Source organism: Arvicola amphibius, chromosome 10, assembly GCF_903992535.2.
Source record: "Arvicola amphibius chromosome 10, mArvAmp1.2, whole genome shotgun sequence".
NCBI classification, from domain to species: Eukaryota; Metazoa; Chordata; class Mammalia; order Rodentia; family Cricetidae; genus Arvicola; species Arvicola amphibius.
The window spans coordinates 46,965,100-46,989,441 of record NC_052056.1 but is presented as its reverse complement, the minus strand read 5'-3'; the positions used below and the strand labels follow the sequence as shown (position 1 = coordinate 46,989,441).

The following is a 24,342-nucleotide window of genomic DNA, read 5'->3' as shown; positions in this document are numbered from 1 at the left end:
CAGGTTGCCCCCTGATGGTCATTTTGTAGAAGACATTCATTTTGTCTGAATACCTAGTGCTCAAGAGAATGGTTAAGATGTATGTGGGTTAGTACGCAGGCTGTGCTCATTTTAGAACTTCTAGAGAACTGCCAAGCAACTGACACTTTTCTCTACTCACATGTGACTCACATGTTCTATTCCCTTGTTCAGAGAGAGAGAGACTTCCATCTATTCTCTGGATGCATTTCAAAGAAGAATATGTTTTGTACTGCTTTGACTATTGCTATTGGAGTAGTTTTTAAAAACACACATGGGGGACCAGAGAGATGGCCTGGCAGTTTAAGAGGACTTCTTTCTCTTCCAGACTATTGGAGTTCTGCTCCCAGCCAGCACTCATGTTTGACAGCTCACAAACTGCCTATTCCTTTAACTTCAGCTCTACGGGGCCCGATACCCAATGGACTCTTCTGGAACAGAACTCAAGTGCATATTTACACACACACACACACACACACACACACACACATACACACACACAATTAAAGGTTAAAAAATCAAATTAAAAATGTTAAAATATATATATATGTATAAATAGGTAACAGCTTGGAATACATATATACATATATGTATGTACATATCTTATAATGCATATATATATATATTATCATGCAAACTAAAAACTGTGATGGAGGATATCAGGCAATATCTAGAAGCAAACTTTCCAAAACAGGATAAACTTAAATTGTACAGCCCAGTTTCCTAGTGTGGTAATAGTATCCTCTTTTTTTCTCTAACCACATATGTCCCCTTTCCTATACCAATCTATAATACTGCTCCTTCAGTTAACAAACAGCCAAATTTAGGAAAAACATCCATTTGGTTTAGCTCTCTTTCTGGGTCAATGTAGATTTAAAATCCCTGCTCGTTTCACTCTAGCTGCTCCATCATGTATATTTCCTGAGGCTAAAGATTTAAAATACTGCAGCATGTAAAGCTTAATCATTCATCAAAGTCGGTCATTCATCCAGTAGACTCAAAGGCATCATTTCCCTCATCTGCTCTGGTTGCTGCCCGTTAGTCCTACAGTGCCTGGCTGCTGTCTTTAAATTTTTATGTGGACTGGGACTTTGGCAGCTGCCTTACAGGGAAGGTAAAACACTGAGGAAAAATGGAAACGGAAATGGATCCTTTCATTGACCTATATTCTGACCTCTGATGGTCATCCATAAAGACAGTGAAGGTCATCCATGCCTGTTTAACATCTGAAGTCAAACCAAAGGGCAGAATTCTATTTTAAACTTGATTATAAGCTTTTCCTCCAACTATACGATTAGATCATTTCCTCAGGGCCAAAGCATGGAATTATTTAGCATAATTTTAAAGAGAGAGGAAGAGAGAGAGAGAGAGAGAGAGAGAGAGAGAGAGAGAGAGAGAGAGAGAGCATTAAGAAGCAGCATCCGTGGTGATCTGTGCTTCCTGGATGATGTGAACCTTGGCCCTCATCATTAGGAAAACAAGACATCTGTGTACGTTCCCTGGGGCGTCTGCTCCCATACAGCTTCCCACATTAGCTCCAGGATCGATTCTACCCTCAGTTCATTTTAACTTCTCTTTTCAAAGAATATACCTTAACTCCGCGGGATCTTCTGGGGGTTATGCCTACCAGACAGTGTCTGTTCGATCAGGCTGTGTGTGGATGACCTTAGAACTGTATTGTGTTGTGGTGGGGAAGGAGCAGCTAGATGGCAGCATGTCTCATTCCCTATATGGCTTCTGGGCTGACTTCTTTGATGTTCTACTTGTAAGGTCTTTTCTGTCCCTCTCAAGGAGTAGAATCAACAGGCCTGCTTTCAGGCACCCCTTTCTCACTGAGTACCCTGCTTAAATGTCTGCTGCTTAGGCTCCAGGTGACAACTGCTTTGTTTACCTTGGGTCCTTGTGAATTACTTGGCAATTTAAGGCTTCGGCTCTCTCTCATCTAACATATATGATCTGAAGTGAAACTGTTCTTTTTTCCAGGCTCGTCCTCTGACTCGCTATCTGCCTGTCCGGAAGGAAGACTTCGATTTGCGGAGTCATGTGGAGACGGCGGGCCACAATATTGACACCTGTTTCCATGTGTCAATCACAGAGAAGACTTGCCGAGGATACCTCATCAAAATGGGTGGAAAAATTAAAACGTGGAAGAAACGCTGGTTTGTTTTTGACCGGAATAAGCGGACATTTTCTTATTATGCAGGTGAGTGATAAAACAAATTGAAGCAATGCATTCAAATCTACTAAAAATAAAAGGAAATTGAAATTCATGATCTAAACCAGAAAATTTTCGAGGCTGAGACAGTAGGATTCATTTGAACCCATGAATGTGAGACTAACCTAGGCAACATGGTTAGACTGTCTCAAAAAGAAAAGAAACAGAAAAAAAAGGAAGGAAGGAAGGAAAAAAAAAAAGAAAAAAGGAAGGAAGGAAAGAAGGCTGATATATAAAATAATGGCAATGATAGTTTGGCAGGAATACATTATATTTTGTATCCATATTTTTACAGTTGAATATGTTATGAATTTTATTTTTTACAAATAGAAATCATGTGACATTAAAAATGTGAATCAATCTATTCTATTTCTGAAATAACAGCCCAAATACATATTAAATAGAATGTATATTTACATTAAATTATTGCCCTTTGAACCACGAGGCCAGAGAAAATACCCCATTAATATATATTTACTTTTTGCCATATGTCCTATTTAGATTACACAGAGCCAAGCAGCCCTAGTTGCCAGTCATTGAGCTGTGCCTTGTAAGGTACTCGGACCTTTCAAGTATAGAGAGTATAGCTCATCAGTAAACTAGGGAATAAGAAAGCATTCATTACGTGTTGAAAGCAGTTTGGGAGTCTTCCATGCTTAACCGTGGGAAGCACATTCTACTGAATCTTATGAAAACAGAACTGGTTATAAAAGAGTCTGTGGTGAGGCACAGTTGTGCATAACTGCAGTCTCATCGCTCAAGGGATGAGAACAGAATGGTGAGTCTGAAGCCAGCCTGGGCTACATAGTGAGAAACCCTGTCTACAAGCAACAAAATAAACGCGTTAGCATCTAATTTCCTTGTGCACTGAATGTGAAACAAGCCCATTACAGGCATTAGCATAGTCTGTCTCTTCAGCTGCTAAGAAGGGGTGGTGTACCACCCCGGTTCCCATATTTCGGGGTCACTGTGGAAGCACTTAGGAGAGCATAGTCAGAATTACAATTTGCACTGAGCATGGGATGAGAAGCCAGAACCAATGGATAAAAGGAAATATTGCCCAAGGAGTCCCAGGCCTGGGGTGCAGAAGCAGTTTGAGACCCACACCTTTCAGTGAGGGGCTCCAGTTAGCTCTGAAGTTGCTGGCTAGAGCAAATGGCCTGGCCCTCATAGGAGCCTTTTTTTATCTGGAGTTTCATAAAGGTCGACAGTAGCAACCTCAGTGCAATAGGAAAGATACCTGCTTCATAAAAAATCCAATCTAGCATCCATCAACACATAGGCACAGTTGTGTGGCAATCTAGTATTTATAGACAGCCTCACTCAGAATGTTCCAACAGAGAAGATCAAAGAAAGGCCTTCGAAGAGAGAGCATCTTCATTACCCCATGTTTTTCTAGTCTGTGAGCCTATTTCCAGTTTTGTGTATATCAATCAGGTATGTGGTTCAGGGACCCTACAAACTTCTTTAAACCTCCCTCCCTCTAACCCATATAAGACCTGCTTCTACTGAAACTCTGGGTAGTTGATTTTTCTGTTTTATTTTAAGCAGCAAGTTTCTGGCATATTCAAAGCCCTAGTACCCAAACTGAAAAGTAATAGATTCCTCCAGCTCTTTTGCATTCACATGGGAAGTGACTGAGCTGTGGAACGGCCTTGGGTAGATGCTGGCTTGGCCCTGTTCACAGCTGTCAATCATTAGCTGTATGTGCTCTACATGGCCCTGCCCCCATCCCTTTTCCAAACACCCTCAAGCATAGGCAAAGATCCATCTCTAACCACTCACAATGACGCAGCTCAGGCTAGCCTTGACCCTACAAAAGCCACACACACCCCTTGGCTTATCATCAAGGTAAATGGCCTCACGTGTAGATACAGCTAACACGCATGCTGAAAACCTTTAAAGAGCACTGGGCCTCTGTCATGCGTGACCTTGCTCTTCAAGATGAGCTCAGCTCTTCAAGAGAGCCTCTAGAGAAAACAGGCCTAGAAGAGGTCTGTAAGCTGAGGGGCTAATGCTGCTGAGAGAGATAGTGAATTAAAGTATCTCACCCACATCCGTCCCTGATCCCTCAGTTCACAGTACAGTGAGAAGTTCATGTTTTTTCAGAGTGCATTTTCCCTGATGAGATGGCCTGAAAACAAAACGTCATTCCCCAGTTTTCTGCCCACTGGGAACACTGGCATTTTACTTTGTCTCCAGATTTTAATCTTACATGTGTTGGGAGCAAATAAGGTGTTACTGTATTCCCTCAAATTAACTGCAGGATCTTTTCCAAGAACTGTGTGAAAGTTACGCTGACCTTCTCTCTCAACTGACTCTGGCTGGAATCCACTGAGCATGATATTAATTAAATCAATATTATCCAATGAAGAACCAAAGTAAACATAAGCAACTATGGTCCCTGGTCAGTTATGTTAGGGAAGACTGGGTTAAATGTAACTTAGATATAGGTCTGTATTCTGGGCCAGTGTTTATGAGCCAGCTCTGTATTATTAGTGGGGAAAGGGAGGCGCTTATTCAGTAAAAAATACTTACATTCAATGAAGCCTGAATACGAAAAGTCTCTTTCCTGCCATGTGTTCTGGTCTCCCAATGGTAAACCTAAAATAGATTCTATACATTGTGTATACATCACACATATGCACACGTGCACACATACAATTTGATTTTCTTACTATGCTAAAGCTAAAAACCTTATGGCCATGGACTGTTAGAGAAAGCTATGTCTGAGTTACCTTCCTAACTGCTTTTACACAGTTTGACTCCAGAGTTATCCATTCTGCTCATGTCACAGCATGGAAGATATTTCCTTGTGAATGTGTGCAGGCACTGCCATTGTTTCAACAGCTAAGGTGACCCGCTGTGTGGCTAGAAAGTCATTCATCAGTCTCTTGTTCAGACTTCTTGTGTCAGTCAACACAGGCCCAGAGCAACCGCTGCTTGTGACTTCATTGCTTGCAATCAAGTTTCGAAGTAAAACTCGAGAAGAGAGTCTGTGCATCTTTAGCTGGGTTGTTTTTCTGGTTGCTCTCTAAAGGGAGTGGTCTCTCCCGTGTTTCTCCCAACAACTGTTGACAGCTGCTTCCCTTCTCCTCATACCTACACCCTCAGAATTTAATAGGACACAGAGTGGTGGTGATTGACTGGTTGGTTGTTTCAGTTGCTATTTTGTTTTGTTCTTTAATCTCAGTGCTCAGCAGGGAGAGAGAGGCAGGCCTGTAAACTTGAGGGTAGCCTGGTCTACATAGTGAGTTCTAGGGCAGCCTTGGCTATGTAGAGAGACACTGCCTCAAAATAAATAAGCAAATAAATAAATGGCCAAATGCATTTAAAATAAAGAAAACATTAACCTTATTCTTGGACAGTTTCACACATGTGTAAGATGTATTGCTATCAATCATCCTTGTATTTACCCTGTCTTGTCCTCTACTGATCTCCTTCCCACATTCATGGCTTTTTATTTTGTGACCCACTGAGTTTAACCAAAGCCATCTGTGTGAGCAGGGGTTTGGGGCTGTCCACTGGAGCCTGGTGGGCTCACGTAGGTTATCTGAATTAATCTAAGATAATTTATTGTTAGATAAATATTTTAATGAGGATAATTAATCACGAACCTGAGGTTTTTCCTGTTCATCGGTGGCACTAAAGTACTTCACACTCATATATCTTTGCAGACAAGCATGAGGCTAAATTAAAGGGAGTGATATACTTTCAAGCTATCGAAGAAGTGTATTATGATCACCTCAAGAATGCTAATAAGGTAAATATCAATTTTCTCAATTTCTGCAACTTTTTCCCCTAGTGCCCTTTGTACTCCAGGCCACTGCTTTATCCTCAGCCCCTTTTCATGTTCTGTTTCTGAGACAGGGTCTCACTGTCATAAGCCACACATTGGGGTGACATCTGTTGGGGTTCAGCCTCCACAAAATTTGCACGTTCCAGGGTAGAGCAAGAGGATTAGAATCATTAAGCAAAAGGAACAGAGATATGAGAGAAGTAAGAGACAGAAACATAGAACAGCACTGGGAGGGAAATTCAGTGAACACTGAACCTGCCTGCATTTGTTTTCCACATGCTTATATACTCCACTCCAAAAGAGAAGGGGAGGCAACAGACTTCCAAACATGATATAAGGAACAGACCAAGTATCCTGCAGGCAGCCAGTCCCTGGAACCTTCTGCCAATCTCCTCGGAAGGAGCAGGAATAGCAAGATGGAGTGGATCCACCTCTATACTCAAAATACTAATTAACCACACACTGGGTCAGGATCTCTTGTTCGTAGCCACGCTTATTGTCAACAACTTTGAGAGAGCAAGAATAAGCTCAAACTCTCTGACCTTAGTCAAGGAGGAATAGGCTCACATCTGTGGGCCCCCACAGTCTCACTATATTGCCTGGACTGGCTTTGAACTTGCAATGCCCCTGCTTCAGCCAGCCTCCTGAGTAGGTGGTGTTATGAGCATCTACAACTAATACTTGATAATTTCTGCAATTTGAATATAATCATGTTAGGTTATTTGGGGATTTTAAATGATTTAGAGGTTGCTGTCTCACATGATGGACAAAATGTTAGAACACCGCTGCAAATTAAAATTGAAAACACACTGGGTAAATAAATGGTCACTGTTTAGGGACAAAGTCATGGTGACATAAGGAAAGGTGTAATGGCCTGGGAGACACTCATAGGCTGCTATGCAAGCATTTTTGGAGGGAACTATTCTAAATCTAATATATATTATATATAAATATATATGTGCAAATCATAACGTATCAGGACCTTTAAAAGGTCAGGAATAACCACTGTTATTCTCCCATCAGCTAGACACCATGCTTTACCAACTAAATTAGTGAATCTGTGAGCTCTGCATGAGATTTCTTATAGAAAAGCCAGACAAATGGCACATCCTGAGGAAGGGGGAAGGGGTGGAGGGGAAAGTTGTAGTGTAGCATAAAAAACCTTTATAAATTTCTGTCAAGGGCAGCTTTGAAAGCATAAGAACCTTCACATGCCATTGCTAATGTTCAGCTTTCCAGTGTCTCTTGGATATTCTGTTCTTGTTTTGAATTGCAGAGTCCAAACCCACTACTCACCTTTAGTGTGAAGACACACGACAGAATCTATTACATGGTGGCTCCTTCCCCGGAGGCCATGCGGATCTGGATGGACGTTATAGTGACTGGAGCAGAAGGATACACGCACTTCCTGTTGTAATGAACTCCGGCAATGGTCCACTTCAGGGCAGACTCTCGCCTGAATGAAGCCATATCCGGTCTCAGATGGCAAGGCCCCACAGACGTCGCTTTAGCTGCGTGCACTCAGAACTCTTCATACTGGGAAGCCTTTTGGACAAAAGAAAACAGGGCTCATAGTGACAGAACTGCAGCCCCAGCCCCCTTGACAAAACAAAACCAAAATACTATTTTCATTTAGATGCGAATTTCTCATACACTCTCTTTATCGGTTGATGTTGGTTAAATACACTGAACGGTTTACACGATGTCTGTAAATATGTACTTAGAAATATACTATTTTAGCACCCAAACCATTACCATTAGTAATCAGCTGCCTTCTTTGTAGGAAGTAGCATCTTATAAAAATGAGCAAATAATAATTTAGAAGGCAACATATTTTAGACATTTTGCCTTAATTTTTAAATACTTCCCCCCAAACCAAAGACATGGCTTGCCTCCTGTTTAACATCAGTGTTACTCTTTCAATATTCTTTAAAATGGTATTGTGATGTCAATTCTGTAGTGCCTCCCACCACAGAAGCTACTGTGCACTTATAGTAAACCAGGTTCTTAAAAATTTTTGAAAAAGGAAAAAAAAGCTCCTTGTTTTTAGAAACAATAAACCTGCAATATCTGGCAGTTGTAATTAAGGAGAATGCTTAGTGGGGGCAGCCTGTTCTGTTGAAGATTTATTCATTCCTGGTGCTAAGAATAAAAGCAACCAGCAACCAATTTTCTTTAGACTGCCTGCTTCCTCTTGCTCATGGGGCAGAGCTGTTAACTGCACCCTGACATGGCATAACTATGAAGGCATCTTTGGTTCACTGAAAAACAAAACCATTAAAATATCCTTATTTTGAAGACAACCAAAATTCAAAGTAATGTTCTCTATGCTATATCTTTTTACTTCTGTCTCTACAGATAGCCTTGTTTCTACAGCTATTTTTTTAATGAAATGACTTCGGGCAAGTCCCTTTTATAATCGTTCTCCAAGTGCCATTTATTTTAGTTGTTGTGTTTTGTGTTTGTAAGTATGAATGAACTCTTTCTGAATACATGCCAAATGGCTAGAGGTAGAAAATAATGCCATTACTTACTTGTACACGTGAAATGATTAGAAATGTCCACAAAACTTTGTCAGGCCTGATTGGGTACAATTTTTTTTTTAAATTTACAGTGTACTTTTATACCTGTATACATGTTACCATTAATAAGATTTTGCAACTGGATGATGCCAGGTTTTACTTGAATAATGAGGGAGAAATAGCATGACTGTACGAGGTATTTTTCAGCTGTGATTTCTGTAGCAGTCCCCGTCAACTCTTGTGATCTAAAACATTAAAATGCAATTGTGAAGATCTGGTCAGCTGATGTAAAGACACAGCTTTTCTGTACTGTACTTTCCCCAGAGGACGGTAAGGGTATTCTAATCAGTTTGCATGTCTGAACCTTTTAGATATGTGTGCTAAATGTATTGAGTTTGGATTAAAGTGTTGACCTGATTTCACATTTGAAAGTAATCTCTCCTCTCTCTCTCTCTCTCTCTCTCTCTCTCTCACACACCTATCTGTAACATAACAGAGGATGAATTAATCAGGAAAAGTTAGCAGTAGAATCTACATAACAGCAGATATGCACTGACATTGATTACATTCCTATCACTGACAAAATGAGGTACACGCTGAACATCTTACATGTCAGTCTCATCCATTTGTATTGATTAGCTATTGCTTCCCTAGAAGGTGCAATGCAAACAGGAAGGAAAGTTTGAGGCTTCAATGGGTGGGGACCTCTTCTGGGTGTCAGAGAGAGGAGCTGCCTTCAAAAAAAATGTCCTTTTACTTTTGTATGCTGATGAAAGGAACGGTGACCAAGAAAAACCTTTACAACTGTTTGGCTTCAAGCTCACTGCTGTCAGGGAAACGACAGTGCCACGAAGCCACTTAGGTTTCTGATTTGTTTTGCTGGTAAGAGTGGATTGAGAGAGGAATCCATGGGTTCCCCCCTTTTATGTGTATATACAGTACTTCCTTCGTTAGGAAAAAAATCACATAATTTTCCAAATTCTGCTGCATATATAAAGTACAAGGAGACACTCAAAAAATAGAGTGCAGAAAGGGATGGGGCTAGCAACATCAAGGATAAGTTTGTGCTGTTAAGATACAAGAGTGAGGTAGAATTCTTGAATAAAATTACCTTTCTGACTCGGTTCTTTGGCATCTCTATCTGTCTTGGTCCTATATCCGAACTGGCAAAATGGGTCTGTGAAAACTTCCATTTTGACCCTGGCCGTAGATCATACCAATGACTTGAGAGACAGTGACTGGCAAACAGTTTTGTTGACACCGAGCTAGCAGGAGGAAGCAGAAGAGCTTTCATTCAGATTCCATGGGATTTGTGGGAATTTCATTTTAGCATATCCAGGTGGGTACTTGGCTACTTCATGCAAGAATGAACTCCCTTGATGTTTCGGTGCTGTTCACAATCATGAGGAGTCCCTATAACCTCAAAAGGGAACATACAGCTATGATCTGTTCCTCAATGTCTTCTCATGTTTCCAGACAAAGATGACTTTGATTAAATAATTTAGGAATGGGGCATAAGTAAGTGAAGCAAAACCAAATGATTCTTAAAATATATATATATTTATTTAAAATATATAAAAATATATTTATTTAAAATATATATAAATATATTTATTTAATATATATAGTCTTTATTAAGCTTCTCCAGTGTGTTCTAAGAGATCATGTTCTCAAGACTCCAAAGGCATGCCTGGCTTTAACTCTGGTACCAATAACTGCTCCCAAATCTCTAAAGGGATAGAGTTCAAGTTTGTTTCTGTCGTTGTGATAAATGGCATGACCAAAGCCAACTTAAGGGAGAAAAGAGTTTATTTAGCTTACAGGGCACGGAGGAAAGCCAAGGCAGGGAATCATGGCAGAGGCTTGAAGCAGTGACCACGGAGGAATATTGCTTACCAGTTTGTGGCTAGGCTCACATTCAGCTGCCTTTCTTAATACAGCACAGACACACCACCAGGGGATGTACCGCCCAGAGTGGGCTAGGCCCTCTTACATCTCAGCAATTAAGAAAATGCCCGACAGACTGACTACAGGCCAATCTAATGGACATGGGCATTTGTCAGTAAAGGTTCCTTCTTCCTAGATGCTCCAAGCTGACAAAACTAACCAAGACAAACAGTGACATGGTTTTACCTGAAGTACTGCACTAGGTACAATAATTTCAACCAGAATACACAAGATAAGGCATATACAGAGTGATACTTGACCCCGCCCCCATATTATTTTGAAGGATGTCAGATTCCAGAGATCCTAGTATCACAGTTTGTTCAATTACAGCCATTGACTGCTTCCCGCCTTGTTTTTCATCTTAAAAATAAAATAAAATGATGCTGTCGAAGGTAAACACGACCTTAGGAACCCGTGTTCTTTCTATTTAGGTCAGTCAGATCGCGGGGTGGTAGTTCAAAGAGTACGGGGAACTGTGCGCGTTGTAATAAACATGACCGGATTACCTGACAAAGGGCTAGTTGTCACTCACCTAGCAGCCCTGTGTCTCCAGTATCTTTGCTTGTGACTGCTCCTCATTTGAATGTTTGGCAATCTGCTGAGTAAATGTTTGTTTGGGGAGAGCAAAGAATGCTCGAAGCTACTCCAATGACGTGAATTTTAGATTAAGGTCGCCTCTTGGGAACCTTGCTCGCACAGGCTGAAACGCAGCCTTGGGGACCAGTAATGCAAGAAGCCTAGCAATTCTTGTCACGGGATGAAACATGGTTTCCCTTCTATGAACGTTCAATTTGGCCCTGGCTCCTCGCCGAGATTTCCGCAGCTCACTGTGAAGAAAGCCGGCCAAGGCCGCCGCAATGTCACAAGCCAGACGCCCTTTAGGGAGATAAACAGCCTAAAAGAAGGCGGCCAGGCAGACACCACCGTGCGCATGCGGCTCTGCTCCAGACGCAAATCCCGCGCGACGCAGCGTAACTCCCCACCCCATCCCACCCCGCCTTCCTACGGACTGCGCGCGTGTGACCTCGGGTCTGTAGCGGGCGCAGGGGCGGCTGGGAGGATGGCGGCCTGGGTACCCTGTCGGAGGTGGGGCTGGGCGGCTGTGTCCTTCGGCCGGCACCGAGGCCCGATCGCGTCGCTAGCTCGGAAGCCCCCACGGGCATGGTGGCTGCCAGGTTAGTGTACGGGAGGAAGGCGGGGCTCGGGCTCGCCCGGCGTTCGTCCGGTGCCCGCCTGCCGAGAGGGGCTTGGCGCTGCATTCAAAACTGCTGTGTGGCTCTCTGGGCACCCTGAGCACTTCTGGAGAGGGCTGGCAGAGGCGGCTTTCTGCTGGAACCCTGGGCCGTTCTTGGAGGTCCTTGACTGCGTTTTACACAGCAATTTAAGGAGCGTTTGCGTTCTCTGAATCAAACGCCGAGACCAGAAAAAAAAAATAAATTCAGACATGCATGTAATGTATTTGGTTATTACCTGCCTCTAGAGCTTTTCATACCGTTATGTTGATAAATGCTTAGTCCTGCCCATGGTTGACTTGAGGAAACATACAGAATGAGACATGTTCTTTGTATGTATAGATGCCATCTTTGGACCTACCTAGTGTCTGATTTTTCTTCTCAAAAGAACTGTTTGCTTTACAATGGAAACCAAAATTTGGATTAATATTACATACACACAATATATGATTTATACATTAATATATTATATTTTATATGTGTGTTATATGTGAGCAATATATAATATAAACATATATATGCATATTGTTATCCTTGAATGATATCCTTGGTGTGCTTTTTGCTCCTTGCCACACAGCTGTTGACAGATGTATACTATTTGGAATAGTAATGTCATTATATAAAGTAACATGATTTTAACGTATGTAACCAGTTTAACCGCACACCAAAAACAAAGTGAGCAAACTATGGTATGCCAATTCGGTAATGTTGCGTTAATAGCTCACAAACAAATTCAGTGGTCACTACCTAGGATGCAGTTCATGTGTTAGGAAGTAATGTCTGGAAGGAGATAAAAGGATTATTTGAGTGTTTAGTTCAGGAAATGGGAAGTGAACATCGCTGCTGATACAGACTATTGACCAACACAGACTGATCCCCAGGAGCTGTGTTTTCACCAGGTTTTAAGTCAACGTATTTTCCCATGCTCTGAACCTTTGAACCTCTTCATGTGTGCTTGGGGAGTGTCTGTGGTTTATTGGTGTTTGTGACACAAGGTTTCACTATAGAATCTCTGTGTGCAGTGTAATAATAATGTCACTGTGCAGAAAAGGGTGACCTGGAACTCCTAGCCATAGCTTCCTGCCTGTGACTCGTGAGCGCTCACTGTCACTCTAGACTCTCTAATAACTGAAAAAAATACAAACTGGACAAATTGAAAATGAAAAAAATTTTAGCAGTACACATGAGAGAGATCATTTAATGTTTTTTGTTGGTGGTGGTTTTTTTTTTATTTAAACGAGGGCTAGCCAAGGATAGCTCAGCAAGTAAAGGCACTGGCCACAGAGACTGGCACCCTGGACCTACAAGATGGAGGGAGAGCCCATGTCCTGAGTTCCTCATATATGCATAGTATGTGTATATGACACTAAATAAGTAATTTTTTTAAAAAAATTTAAAAATAAAATATTTATTGGTTGGAAAAATGTTCAGGAATATTCAAGCCTGTCTTTGGAAGGAAGAAAGTGTGGGGGGGTTTTTTTGTATTTATATGGCTTTGATTTTTTTAAATGTTAATTTTATATTGGGGAAATTAAAACAATGAACTGGAGTATCCCTGTAAGATTCACAATTTTTCCTGTTATATTTAAATAACCCTTTGTGTATCACTTACAGAAAAAACAGACAACAAAAGTAAACACAGCGATTACAGAGTTGTATGAGAAGAATTTTTCCCAGAGTGCTGCTTGATCCAGTGTTATCTTTAAAGGAACAACCTTTTGAAACTCCATTTGGTAGGAAGTTGCAGTGGCTTCTTCCCTGTTTCCTGGCATTCCTGGGGAGGATTGCTCAGGGGTAACATGGTCAAAAGGAGTTCAGGGCTTCCGCCATCATTGCTTCCTTGCTAAGTGCTTTCCCAACTCAGGAGTATCTTACATCTGATTTCCAAATTGTGGCATTGTTGATGCCTGCAGCTTTGCCAGTTCATCTTTGAAATAATTTTGTAAAGGCAAAGGAAAGGGGAAGACAGAACATGTATGCACTTCTTTTCCCCCACTTATATGACCAAAAGTAGAAAATGTGAAATTCCTGAAACATTGTTAAAACAAAACAGAAAGAACCCTTCAGGGAGAGGCTAAGTGGTGTACTGTCCGGGATAATCACATGGTGCCAACATGAAGATATTTTTGTTGAGCCTGTCTTTTGTTTCACTGAACTTTCTGCCTCATTGTGTACTCTGGAAAAGTATGATTGGTCCTTGCTTTAAGAGAGTAAATTTTGATGAAACTTTAAAACTAAATATCTCATGCTCGAAGCCTATTTTGATTTTCCTATCAAATGCAATGAGTTAAAATTAAGATTTGAAAATGTCATTTTCCAAATTAATTTTCAAACTATAATTCATGCTTTGTGTACTTTGTTTAGCTTGCAGACAAAAGGTATCACTCTGTTTCCTTAACCGACCAGACCTTCCAAGCCTGGCTTATAAGAAGCTAAAAGGCAAAAACCCAGGAATTATCTTCATCCCGGGCTATCTTTCTGATATGAATGGTATAAAGGCACTGGCAATTGAGGAGTTTTGCAAATCTCTAGGTCACGCCTATATAAGGTAGGAACAATATTAGAGACTATATTACCATTTAGCATTATAATAGAGCCAACTCAAGTAAATGCCAGCATTTTAGTAGATGAATTTATTTCAGTAGTGTACAGACTTTCATCTTGTAGTTTAGGGTCTTTAAGGTCTTTGTGTCATGCTGGCTAGATGGGCAGAAAAGCGTACCATAAGGGAACTACCAACTAAGTTCTAAACATACAGTAATCTGTTTGGCAAAAACATATATGCTCATTGGGTTTCTTGTAATGACTTATGTTGATGGATTTTCTACTAAAGACATAGAATTTATTTGATCACTGTTTTATTACTTTCTAAAATAGATATTTAGGACTGAGAGTATATAGCTCAGGGTTAGAGCTTGTGTTTAGCACAAAATCCTGGATCCAATCCCTAGCACAACTCACACACAAAAAAGTATTTTTAAAAGTAATATAACATTGTAAGATTGATATTGTATAATTTACATTTCTGTTTTCTTTTACTTATATTATCTAAATGTATGTGAGAATAAACAAGATTTATGTTTAGTTAAAACTTAATTTCATATTTGTTTCTTTTTCACTCAAGATATCTTAATAAAAATGTATTCATATAACAAAATTTGTTAGGTTTATCAAATTTTTTGATAATTTATTTTTAAGAAGGGAATATAGTTTAATGGGGAAAACACTGACATAGAATTGAAGAAATAAGGATTGAGGGCTAAATTCTTTCAGTAACTGATAAAACAAATCAGTAACACACAGTAGACACAAGTTTGTTATCTAGTAAGAGAAAGCTGGACCAAAGATAATTTCTGAGTTTTTTTCTTAGTGCTCACATCCTAAAAATCTATTCATTTAAATGTTTAAAAACATCTCATTAATATTCGTTCAGTAATTCTAGAAAATACAGCTCCATATAAAACTTTTTTAAAAAAACAAAGGGTTTTATTGTTTTATTTGTTTATTTATTATTTATACAATATTCTGCCTGTGTGTATGCCCTCAGACCAGAAGAGGGCACTGGACCTCATTACAGACGATTGTGAGCCACCATGTGGCTGCTGGGAATTGAACTCAGAACCTTTGGAAGAGCAGGCAGTGCCCTTAACTTCTGACCATCTCTTCAGCCCCTCCATATAAAACTTTTAGGCATTATCTGTTCAGTATAGTTGCAGAAATTATGACTTTCAGAGGAATTTAGTCTAATTCCTTTGGTCAGACTAGCAAATTTATTTCAATTCTCAAATATATTTTAAAAACTCTTGATTTAACTTACTTTGAAGACTAGAGCTTAATATATTGATAGTAAAACATTGTACTTGCCTTTAAGCAAGGAATGAAAATATTTGGAGGTTATTAGGCAGAAGTACTCATCCGAATGTGATTCAAAAAAGAAGAAAGTACCTAAGGTGAGAGACACTGCGGAGGGAGGTGGATGGACAAGGCAAGGGACTCTGAAAGAAGATAAAGGTGTGGGCAGAAGGGCAGTTCTGTCTGTGGAGAGACCTCTGAGGGGAATATACAAGCAATAGAAATACTGCTGTTGTTGCTTTTTTTTTTTTGTCTGAAAAATAATAAAGAAATGAGCATTTTAGGACTAGGCAGATGGGTTAGTGAATAAAGCACTTTCTGTGCAAGTGTGAGCTCTTTGAATCCAGCCCACGGAAGAGCAGGGTGGGTCTGGCCGTGGGAACACATCCACACATACAGCAAAACATACATAAAAATAGAAATCACTGTTTTACTAGTTCTTGAATTCCATTTCAGATTGAGCTACAGCCAGTCCCAGGAATAATGTAGTTTTCTGCATATTGGATGCTATATAAATATGCATTTATGAACTATAGCCCTTTCACCACAGATTTTTTTAATAAGTTCTTTTTGTGTAGCATTGTAATAGTAGTGAGTGTAAAGCAGCCTTCCAAATGTGTGAGCATGACCATGCATGCTTATGTGCATGCATGTGGAAGCCAGGAGACAACCTTGGTTGTTATTTTTCAGGAGTCATTCACCCTATTGTCAGAGACAAAGTTTCTCACTGGTTTGAAGCTTGTCAAGTAGGCTAGACTGACTGGCCAGGGAGCTCCTGGGATCCACCTGTCTGTCTCTCCAGCAGAGGTACTGAATTAGGAAAGTTCTCCAGATGAAGGGATGTGACTTAAAGAGTGGAGAGAAGTTTGGTGGGGAGTTTTCTAGGCAGTGGAATAGCATGCAAAAGCTCATAGATATAAAGGGGTTCAGCCAGAATTGGGAGTAGTTCCAAATGACTGGGGATTTTGATAACTTGGGGACATGATACAGTACTTCATAATTTATTGAAGAAAAGGTAAAATTCAGATTTTAGACAGCCTTTGAACTTGGATCCCTAGGAAAATTTAGAAGGAAGAGTTCATGATGAAGTTGATGCTAGTCCTACGTAGCAGTAATCGCTAGGAAGACATAAGACAGTGGTAGATCATAGAGCTGTGAGAGAAGCAGATTCAGTGTGGGAATGATGAGAGAGCTTTCCATGAGCTCAGTGTTAGAGCTGAAGGAGGGAGTGACTCGAGGGATATCCAGTGTTAGAGCTGAAGAAGGGAGTGACTCGAGGGATAGCTAGTGTACATCTGGAGGTAGAGGTATGCCAAGCAGAGGTGAAAGTTCATGGTGCAGGAATGTGAATGGCTCACACCTCTAGCTTCAGGAGTGACAGAGAATTCAATGGGAAAGGAAAGAGCTCTAGAAACTGAGGTCAGAGTGATAGTCAGGGAAGTATGGTAAGGGCTTTGAGTTTTATTAAATATACAAAATATGTATGATATTTCATTTCAAAGGATCATTCTGACTGGGAATGGGCTATGAGGATGAAATACAGCAATGGCAGTTGAGATAATAACGTACTAAGGGTAGCAGTAGAGCAGGTAAGAAAGTGATTGACGTGAGAGGTTCTTGGAAGTTACCGGTAGGATGTGCTCGAATGCGTGCTGGATGATGTTCTCTGGTTTTGTCACTGTAGTAATGAAGAATGGCCTACTTTGCTTTAAAAATCAAAGAAGCAGGCATGGGACAAATGTCCACATACAGACATTTAGGTATAAGTATGTATTTTCCCTTTTTCCAGGTTTGACTACTCAGGAATTGGAAATTCAGACGGTAACTTAGCAGAATGCACAGTGGGGAAGTGGAGAAAGGATGTCCTCTCTATACTTGATGAGGTAGCTGAAGGGCCACAGGTAACTGTTTTTGTTAAGTAGAATGATTTTTGACTCGAGTAATGTTTGATTTGTTTCTTTAAGTATATCAACTGATAATATTTTGTCAGTTATGATTTTGATAAACAAGTTTGATTAAAAATTATTCTATTTTACTTTCTAATAAGCAATAAGCACTTCTCATTGAACAAAGTTTGTTTTCATAGTTCTATATTATAGACATAATGGCTTTGCAAAAGTTATATTGGGAGGTAGAGGTAGACAGATTTCTAAGTTTGAGGCCCGACTGGTCGGCAAAGCAAGTTCCAGCACAGCAAAAACTACACAGGAGAAACAAAAAGAAAAACAAAAAACTGTTACAGTAGTTATAATTGAATTTTACTGTGTTCCATATTAAAAGTCTAGGATCCACATGGATATGTAAAATACAAAGTCCATACATTTCTGTTAAGCCATTTTCTTTATAGACTAGTATGAGAATCTTGTTGAAAGCCGTCCATATATGTTTTTAGATACTGGTCGGATCTAGCCTTGGTGGATGGCTCATGCTGCATGCTGCAATTGCACGGCCTGAAAAGGTCGTAGCTCTTATTGGTATAGCTACTGCTGCAGATGGCCTGGTGACTCAGTTCCGTGCACTTTCTGTTGAGGTAAGTCATGAGCCGTTTGGCAACCCCAGTGACTGCCTTCTAACATTCTTCTGCCTTTTCTCTCCGGGCTTATGCACTGGCTGTGTCTGTCTTACTATAGTGACCCATCGTTTTTCTTTGCTGCTCTTTTGTGCAGTCTCTTGTCTTAAGGTTTCCTTTTCTTATGGCTCCTTGTAAACATTCTGTTAAATACGTGAGCCACGTCAATGAAGTCATGCTGCATACTTTCTTTTTTAGCTTTATTTTCTTTATTCCATTTACCTAATAAACAAAAAAGATCCTAGCTCCCTATTAACAAGACAGGTGTTCCCATAAACATCTACAGGCCCAGTTCCAAGTGGAAGATCACTAAGATTTGCTAGTCTGAGAAAGCATGAGCATTAAGTTCAGAGGTTAGAAAGAGCTGCAAAAGGACTAAGAGTGGAGAATGATAGAAGATACCCCTGCCCCTCTCCTGACCTTCATGTGCATACGCACTGGTACATACAGCAGACAGGCATATACATAAGCAGCACACAGTGCTGTTTTTTTTTTTTAAGTAAATCAGCAATGGACAGTGTTCCTGAGGGATGTCACCTGAAGTTTTACACGCTTGCATATAAACTTACCTCATGAGAGTCCTGATAGTTTTTGTCAGAGCAAAACTACAGCATTGGTTTTCCCTGTACTTGTCTCTGATATCTGGATTTTTTTCACTCTTTTTTTTTTTTTCTCATTGCTTGAGTTTTTCCTACTGTTTCTTCTTTGTGAATCTGAAACTGACCCATTGCTTCATGCTCTTTGTTGCCAATCTTTCTCTGTCCGACCAGCCAGCTCCCAAATATATGACAAGGAGACTTCTTATTAATTATGAAAGCTCAGCAGATAGCTTGGGCTTGTTTCTAACTAGTTCTTATAACTTCATTGATTTATTTCTATTCATCTGGGTGTTGCCACATGACTTGTGGCTTTTACCTCTTTTCTTGCATGTCTGTTCTCTCTGCCTCCATAGGTGACTCTGCCGCCTTCTCAGATTTGTTGCCGCCCTGGAAATCCTGCCTGGCTATTGGCCGTTTAGCTTTCTGTTAAACAAATCAGAATAACATTTCTTCATAGTGTACAAAAAGATTATTCCACAACATCTCTTGATGTTTCATGATAGGAAATTTTCTTGAGGATATTATAGCTTGAAAAGGAGTTCTTTAAACACCTTTATTTGTTTGTTTGTTTTGACTTACTGTAAATTACAAGATCTACACACATTCTTTGCACATATATGTAACTAGATTGTTCAGCATGTGGATAGGTAGAAATTAAAAATCAATTGTAAGATGTCTTAGGTGGGGTTAGTATTGCTGAGATAAAACTTCATGACCAAAAGTAAATTAGGGAGGAAAGAAAGGGTTTATCTCATCTTACAACTCTCAGGTCACACTCTGTCACTGGGAGAAAGTCAGGACAGGACCTGAAAGCAGGAACTGAAGCAAAAGCCACGGAAACATGCTTTTTCCTTGCTTGCTCTTGGTGTGTTCATCATGCTTCCTTAATAATTCAGGATCTTCTGCTTAGGTTTGTTACCAGCCACAGTGAGCTGATCATCAGTAATTGATCAGTAAAAGGCCCTACAGACTTGCCTGTCGGCCAGTATTAGGGAGACATTTTCTCAGTTGACAGACCTTCTTCCCAAATGACTAGCTTTTGTCAAGCTGTTGCAAAACTGAACAGCACAGAGGAAAGTACAGGGACACTGAGAGCACTGCCTCCCCATTCATCACTAGCCCTCAGGTGAGAGCCAAAGTGGGAAGCTTTGCCAACTTCCCAAAGCTTAGCGCTATTGTGTGCAGAGTTTCTCATTATTATCTAGAAAGAACTGTCTGTGATCACTGTCTTCTTCATATTTTAGAGGATCTCAGAGTTCATAGGCATCTGGAATCTAAGCAGCTAAAAACCATATTTCCTTGGTAAAGTTTCTTCTTAGAGTACAACTCATGCATGTATCCTATACATTTTCTCTTGTAGCACAAATTCTAATTGGTATTAATAATAAAAGCCCCGAGTTAGATATAGGGGTTAATGCTGAAGATCAGAGAAGTAAAGCTGCCAGCTCCTAGAAAGTTCTCACCTCTACCAATGCTCAGACCAAGGGAAGATACTGACCTCAGACTGCACTGCTCCTCAGACTGCCTATACTGCATTGAGCTCCTTTCTCCTGCCTTATAGTCCTCTCTCCGCCCAGCCATATCACCTCTCTCCACTTTCCTAGTTCTGGGATTAAAGACATGTGATTCCAAGTGCTGGGATTACCTTTGGGTGAGCTCTGTTTCTCTTTTAGATAGGACCAGTTTTGTGTAGCCCAGGGTGGCCTTGAACTAACAGATCTGTCTGTCCCCTGAGTCCTGGGATTAAAGGTGTGTGCCACCACTAACTGGCCTCTAGTGGCTTAGCTCTGATCTCCAGGCAAGCTATATTTGTTAAAAAACAAACAAAATATCGCTATATTCTCTGGGTAATGCTATCTTACTTATTGCCAAACTATTTTAGAGTTTAGTTGGAAAAAACTTTGTCCTTCAAATGAACTATATACCTTCAGTTTGAAGCTAGATAACAAGTAGGGATCAGGGATGCTTAAAATGAAACTTAACTATTGAGTATGTTCACAATTAGCATATGTGGAACAAAGTTTTCATTACTGGAGTACAGTACAGTGTTGCTTGAGAATAACTGGTGTGGGAAGTTGTTCTGTATATGTGTTGCTTTCATTGGTTAATGAATAAAGCTGTTTTGGCCTGTGACTTAACAGAATAGAGCTAGGTGGGAAAACTAAACTGAATGCTGGTAGGAAGAAGGTGGAGTCAGTGGATGCAACCTTGTAGCCACTGCCACAGAAGATAGACATGCCAGAACCTTGCTGGTAAGCCACAGCAGCGTGGCGATACACAGATTAATAGAAATGGGCTAATTTAAGATATGAGTTAGCCAGAAATACGCTTAAGCTGTTAGCTAAACTATGTAAATAATATAGTTTCTGAGTGATTGTTTCATGGACTATGCAGCTGAGAATGAACAAGCAGCTTCCGTCAAAAGATACCTATCATGTTTGCTTTAAAAGCTTGTTTTGCATTTGTGATACTAACATGGATTCATATATTTTTCAGATTTACAAAATTTTATTGATTTTTTTCAATACTGTGGAAATAGGAATTTATAAGCGTTTAAAATCTTTTTTTGGAAGTTTAAAAAACATACATGTACTAAATAAGTAAAAAGCATAGAAAACTCTGTAAATATGTAATTGACAATATGTTTTACATGTTATAAACCTTAAAAAAATTGGAAAACTATTGGAAGAAAATAAATCAGAATAATAATGATACAGTCATAAGGTGGGATTATAGTGATTTTTAATGTACTTTTTTGTGCTTTCTATTTTGCATAGAAAATTCCAATTTTTGAAAAATTTTATTTTTAACTGTGTGTGTGCGCCAGTGCATATGTGTGCAGGTATGTGCAGTTAGTGTGGTGCCCATGAAGGCCTAAAGAGGATGTCAGGTCCCTTGGAGCTGGAGTTACAGACCATGAGGTGCCCATAGTAGGTTCTGAGAACCCAGCTGGATCTTATGCAAGATCTGGAAGCATTTTTAACTGCTGATCCGTCCATGCAGCCCAAAAATTCCAATTTTTAATTAGAAAAATTATTGAACACAAATAATATAAAAATGCTCAAGTAATATGTTAGTGTTTCATTTAATTAGACTCTATAGAAGTATTATTGTTTAGCTTTAAGGAGCATTTCTAAGGCTTCTTTCGGTGTTATCCAAAAACCAGTAAATTTCATCCCTAGAATGTTGACAGAAGCTATGCAGTTTAAAAACTTTCTTTCAACCTAAATTACATGAATAATTGTTTTGAAATTTCAAAAGCAATTACTCTTAAGATTTGCTTTGTATAAACATCACTGTCTTGGGACCAATATCCAGAAATTGCTGTACTTTTCTCCCCTTCCAGCTTCCCTTTCAAGTTGGGGTAAAGTAGACCTTGATATAAGAACTTGTGTTGGGGCTGGAGAGATGGCTCAGTGGTTAAGAGCACTGGCTGCTCTTCCAGAGGTCCTGAGTTCAATTCCCAGCAACCACATGGTGGCTCACAACCATCTGTAATGAGATCTGTCGCCTTCTTCTGGCATGCAGGCATACATGGAGGCAGAATGTTGTATACATAATAAATAAATCTTAAAAAAAACTTGTATGGTAGGGAAATCTGAGTTTGAGTTTGATTGCTAGCTCAAATAGTTCTGTCTTTGGACATTGAATATGACATTTAACTGTAAGCCTTATTTCTTTTATAAAAGTAGAGTGCCTTGCATGCAGTAATTATTTTTTGTTTTCTTTTTGATGGGGTCTCTCTATGTTACTCTGGTTGGCCTAGAACTTGAACTTTGTAGAACAGACTGGCCTCAAACTGACAGATCCACCTGCCTCTGCGTGGTGCTGAGAATAAAAGTGTGTGCCTCACCTGGTCCAATGTTTGAAGATCACTCTTGTTGCTCCTGTGTTTCCTCTGCCCCTTCGCTTAAGGACTGCCTTTCTCAGACTCTTAAGTCTGCTACTGGGGTTATTTATATTCATGTTTCTATTCTTCCCCCTAGGCACAGAAGGAAATAGAAGTGAAAGGGGAGTGGACCTTACCATCTAAATACAACGAAGAAGGATATCACCAGGTCCCATACAGTTTCATTAAAGAAGCAGAACACCACTGCTTGTTACATAGCCCCATTCCTGTGACCTGCCCTGTGCGCTTGCTCCATGGCATGAAGGACAACATAATGCCTTGGCACACGTCTCTGCAGGTCGCTGACCGAATTGTCGGCCCAGATGTAGATGTCATCCTTCGGAAACACAGTGACCACAGGATGAAGGAAAAATCAGATATTCATCTGCTTGTTTGCACTATTGATGACTTGATTGACAAGCTGTCAACTGTAGTTCACTAGAATCACCCTTGTGATTGCTATGCTCTCTAATGCACCCAGAAGATTGAAAGAATGGTAGTAAATCAAAGACCCAGATACATTAGGGTTTATCTCTTTTATTTTGTAAATATCCAATAAGTATTTATTTAATGATGTCTTTGCACAACTACACAAATTGTGACAAAAGTATTAATTAGCTGCTGTTTGGAAAATTTTTTCCTTTTATCGTTGATTTTTCCCATTAAAATAGTACTTATTTTTTTATTCAAGAGATATTTACCTTTCTTATGCATACTTTAGCGGTGCCAGCACTTGTGTTCCCTTCTACTACAATAAAGCTTGAATATTTTGAATATTTTGGTTTTTGTTTGGTACCATTATATATGGAAGTTTGTAAAATTCTGATTTTAAAATGCAACTCACAAAATAGAGGAAGATGTGGTGTAGGAGGTTCATCTGTCTATGTGTTGCTTTCATTGGTTGAATAAAGAAACTGCCGTGGCCTTTTGATGGGGCAGTCCTTAGGTAGGCAGAGTAGACAGAACTGAATGCTGGGAAGGAGAATGAGAGAGAGAGCCACCATGGAGATGCCAGATCAGACATGCTGAATCTTTCCCGGGAAGCCACGACCTTGTGGTGACATACAGGTTATTAGAAATGGGTTGAATCAAGATGTGAGAGTTAGCCAATAAGAGGTTAGAGCTAATGGGCCAGGCAGCGATTTAATTAATAAAATTTCTGTGTGATTATTTTGGGTGTAAGCTAGCTGGGTGGCCAGGACAAAAAGCAGGCCCTCTCTCCCATAACAAAGATGTTTATTGCAATAAATTTTAAATGATTCTAAATTGTCTGAAACATAGTTGGAAAAATGAGGATACCATGCTATATTTGAAACTAAAATTACTATTTAATTTTTTAAGGTTAACTTTTATAATGATGTTAAAGGTATTCTTGAATTTTGAATTTTCATTCTTATGGGAGTTGTCCAGTTTTTAACATTTTTCTAGTTTACATGTAAAATAATGGGTATTATAATTTGACACGTCTGTCATGTCATTGTACCTCACTCATATACAGCCCACTGCTCTCTGTCTTATCTCTCTCTGCTTTTCTCCATGCCTTTCCTCTCCTCAGGCTCCTGCCCTGAAATGTCTCTGTGTGAGAGACAACATAAGAGAGTTCTCTTTCCCTCTCTCACTACCCTTTCGTGCTCCCCTTCCTCCTTTAGACCCTTTTCTGTACATAATCTACTTTCTCCAGCCATCTCATATGTGTATTT

At 39.9% G+C, this 24,342-nt stretch overlaps 2 protein-coding genes across 8 annotated transcripts in view; both read left to right on the top strand.

The window, feature by feature from the left end:
• Phldb2 (pleckstrin homology like domain family B member 2) overlaps positions 1-8,976 on the top strand; it is a 215,175-nt gene extending 206,199 nt beyond the window's left edge. For all 7 annotated transcript variants that reach the window (XM_038346764.2, XM_038346766.2, XM_038346767.2 and 4 more), the window contains 3 exons: positions 2,002-2,221; positions 5,911-5,996; positions 7,309-8,976. In XM_038346764.2, the coding sequence (XP_038202692.1) occupies positions 2,002-2,221; positions 5,911-5,996; positions 7,309-7,449 (447 nt within the window). In that variant the 3' untranslated portion in view covers positions 7,450-8,976. The remainder of the gene's footprint in view (positions 1-2,001; positions 2,222-5,910; positions 5,997-7,308) is intronic.
• Positions 8,977-11,192: 2,216 nt separating this feature from the next.
• Abhd10 (abhydrolase domain containing 10, depalmitoylase) lies at positions 11,193-23,416 on the top strand. The gene is made up of 5 exons (XM_038346769.1): positions 11,193-11,676; positions 14,098-14,281; positions 17,375-17,486; positions 17,978-18,115; positions 22,740-23,416. The coding sequence occupies exons 1-5, from the start codon at positions 11,259-11,261 to the stop codon at positions 23,082-23,084; spliced, it is 1,197 nt and encodes a 398-aa protein (XP_038202697.1). The 5' UTR covers positions 11,193-11,258; the 3' UTR covers positions 23,085-23,416.
• The last annotated feature ends 926 nt before the right edge of the window (positions 23,417-24,342 follow it).

Excerpts from the sequence above, each read along its gene's own strand:
- Abhd10 (XM_038346769.1), top strand. The coding sequence starts at position 11,259 with ATGAAACATGGTTTCCCTTCTATGAACGTTCAATTTGGCCCTGGCTCC. Across the intron at positions 11,677-14,097 it reads ACGGGCATGGTGGCTGCCAG|CTTGCAGACAAAAGGTATCA; the intron begins GTTAGTGTACGG and ends TACTTTGTTTAG. Across the intron at positions 17,487-17,977 it reads AGGTAGCTGAAGGGCCACAG|ATACTGGTCGGATCTAGCCT; the intron begins GTAACTGTTTTT and ends ATATGTTTTTAG.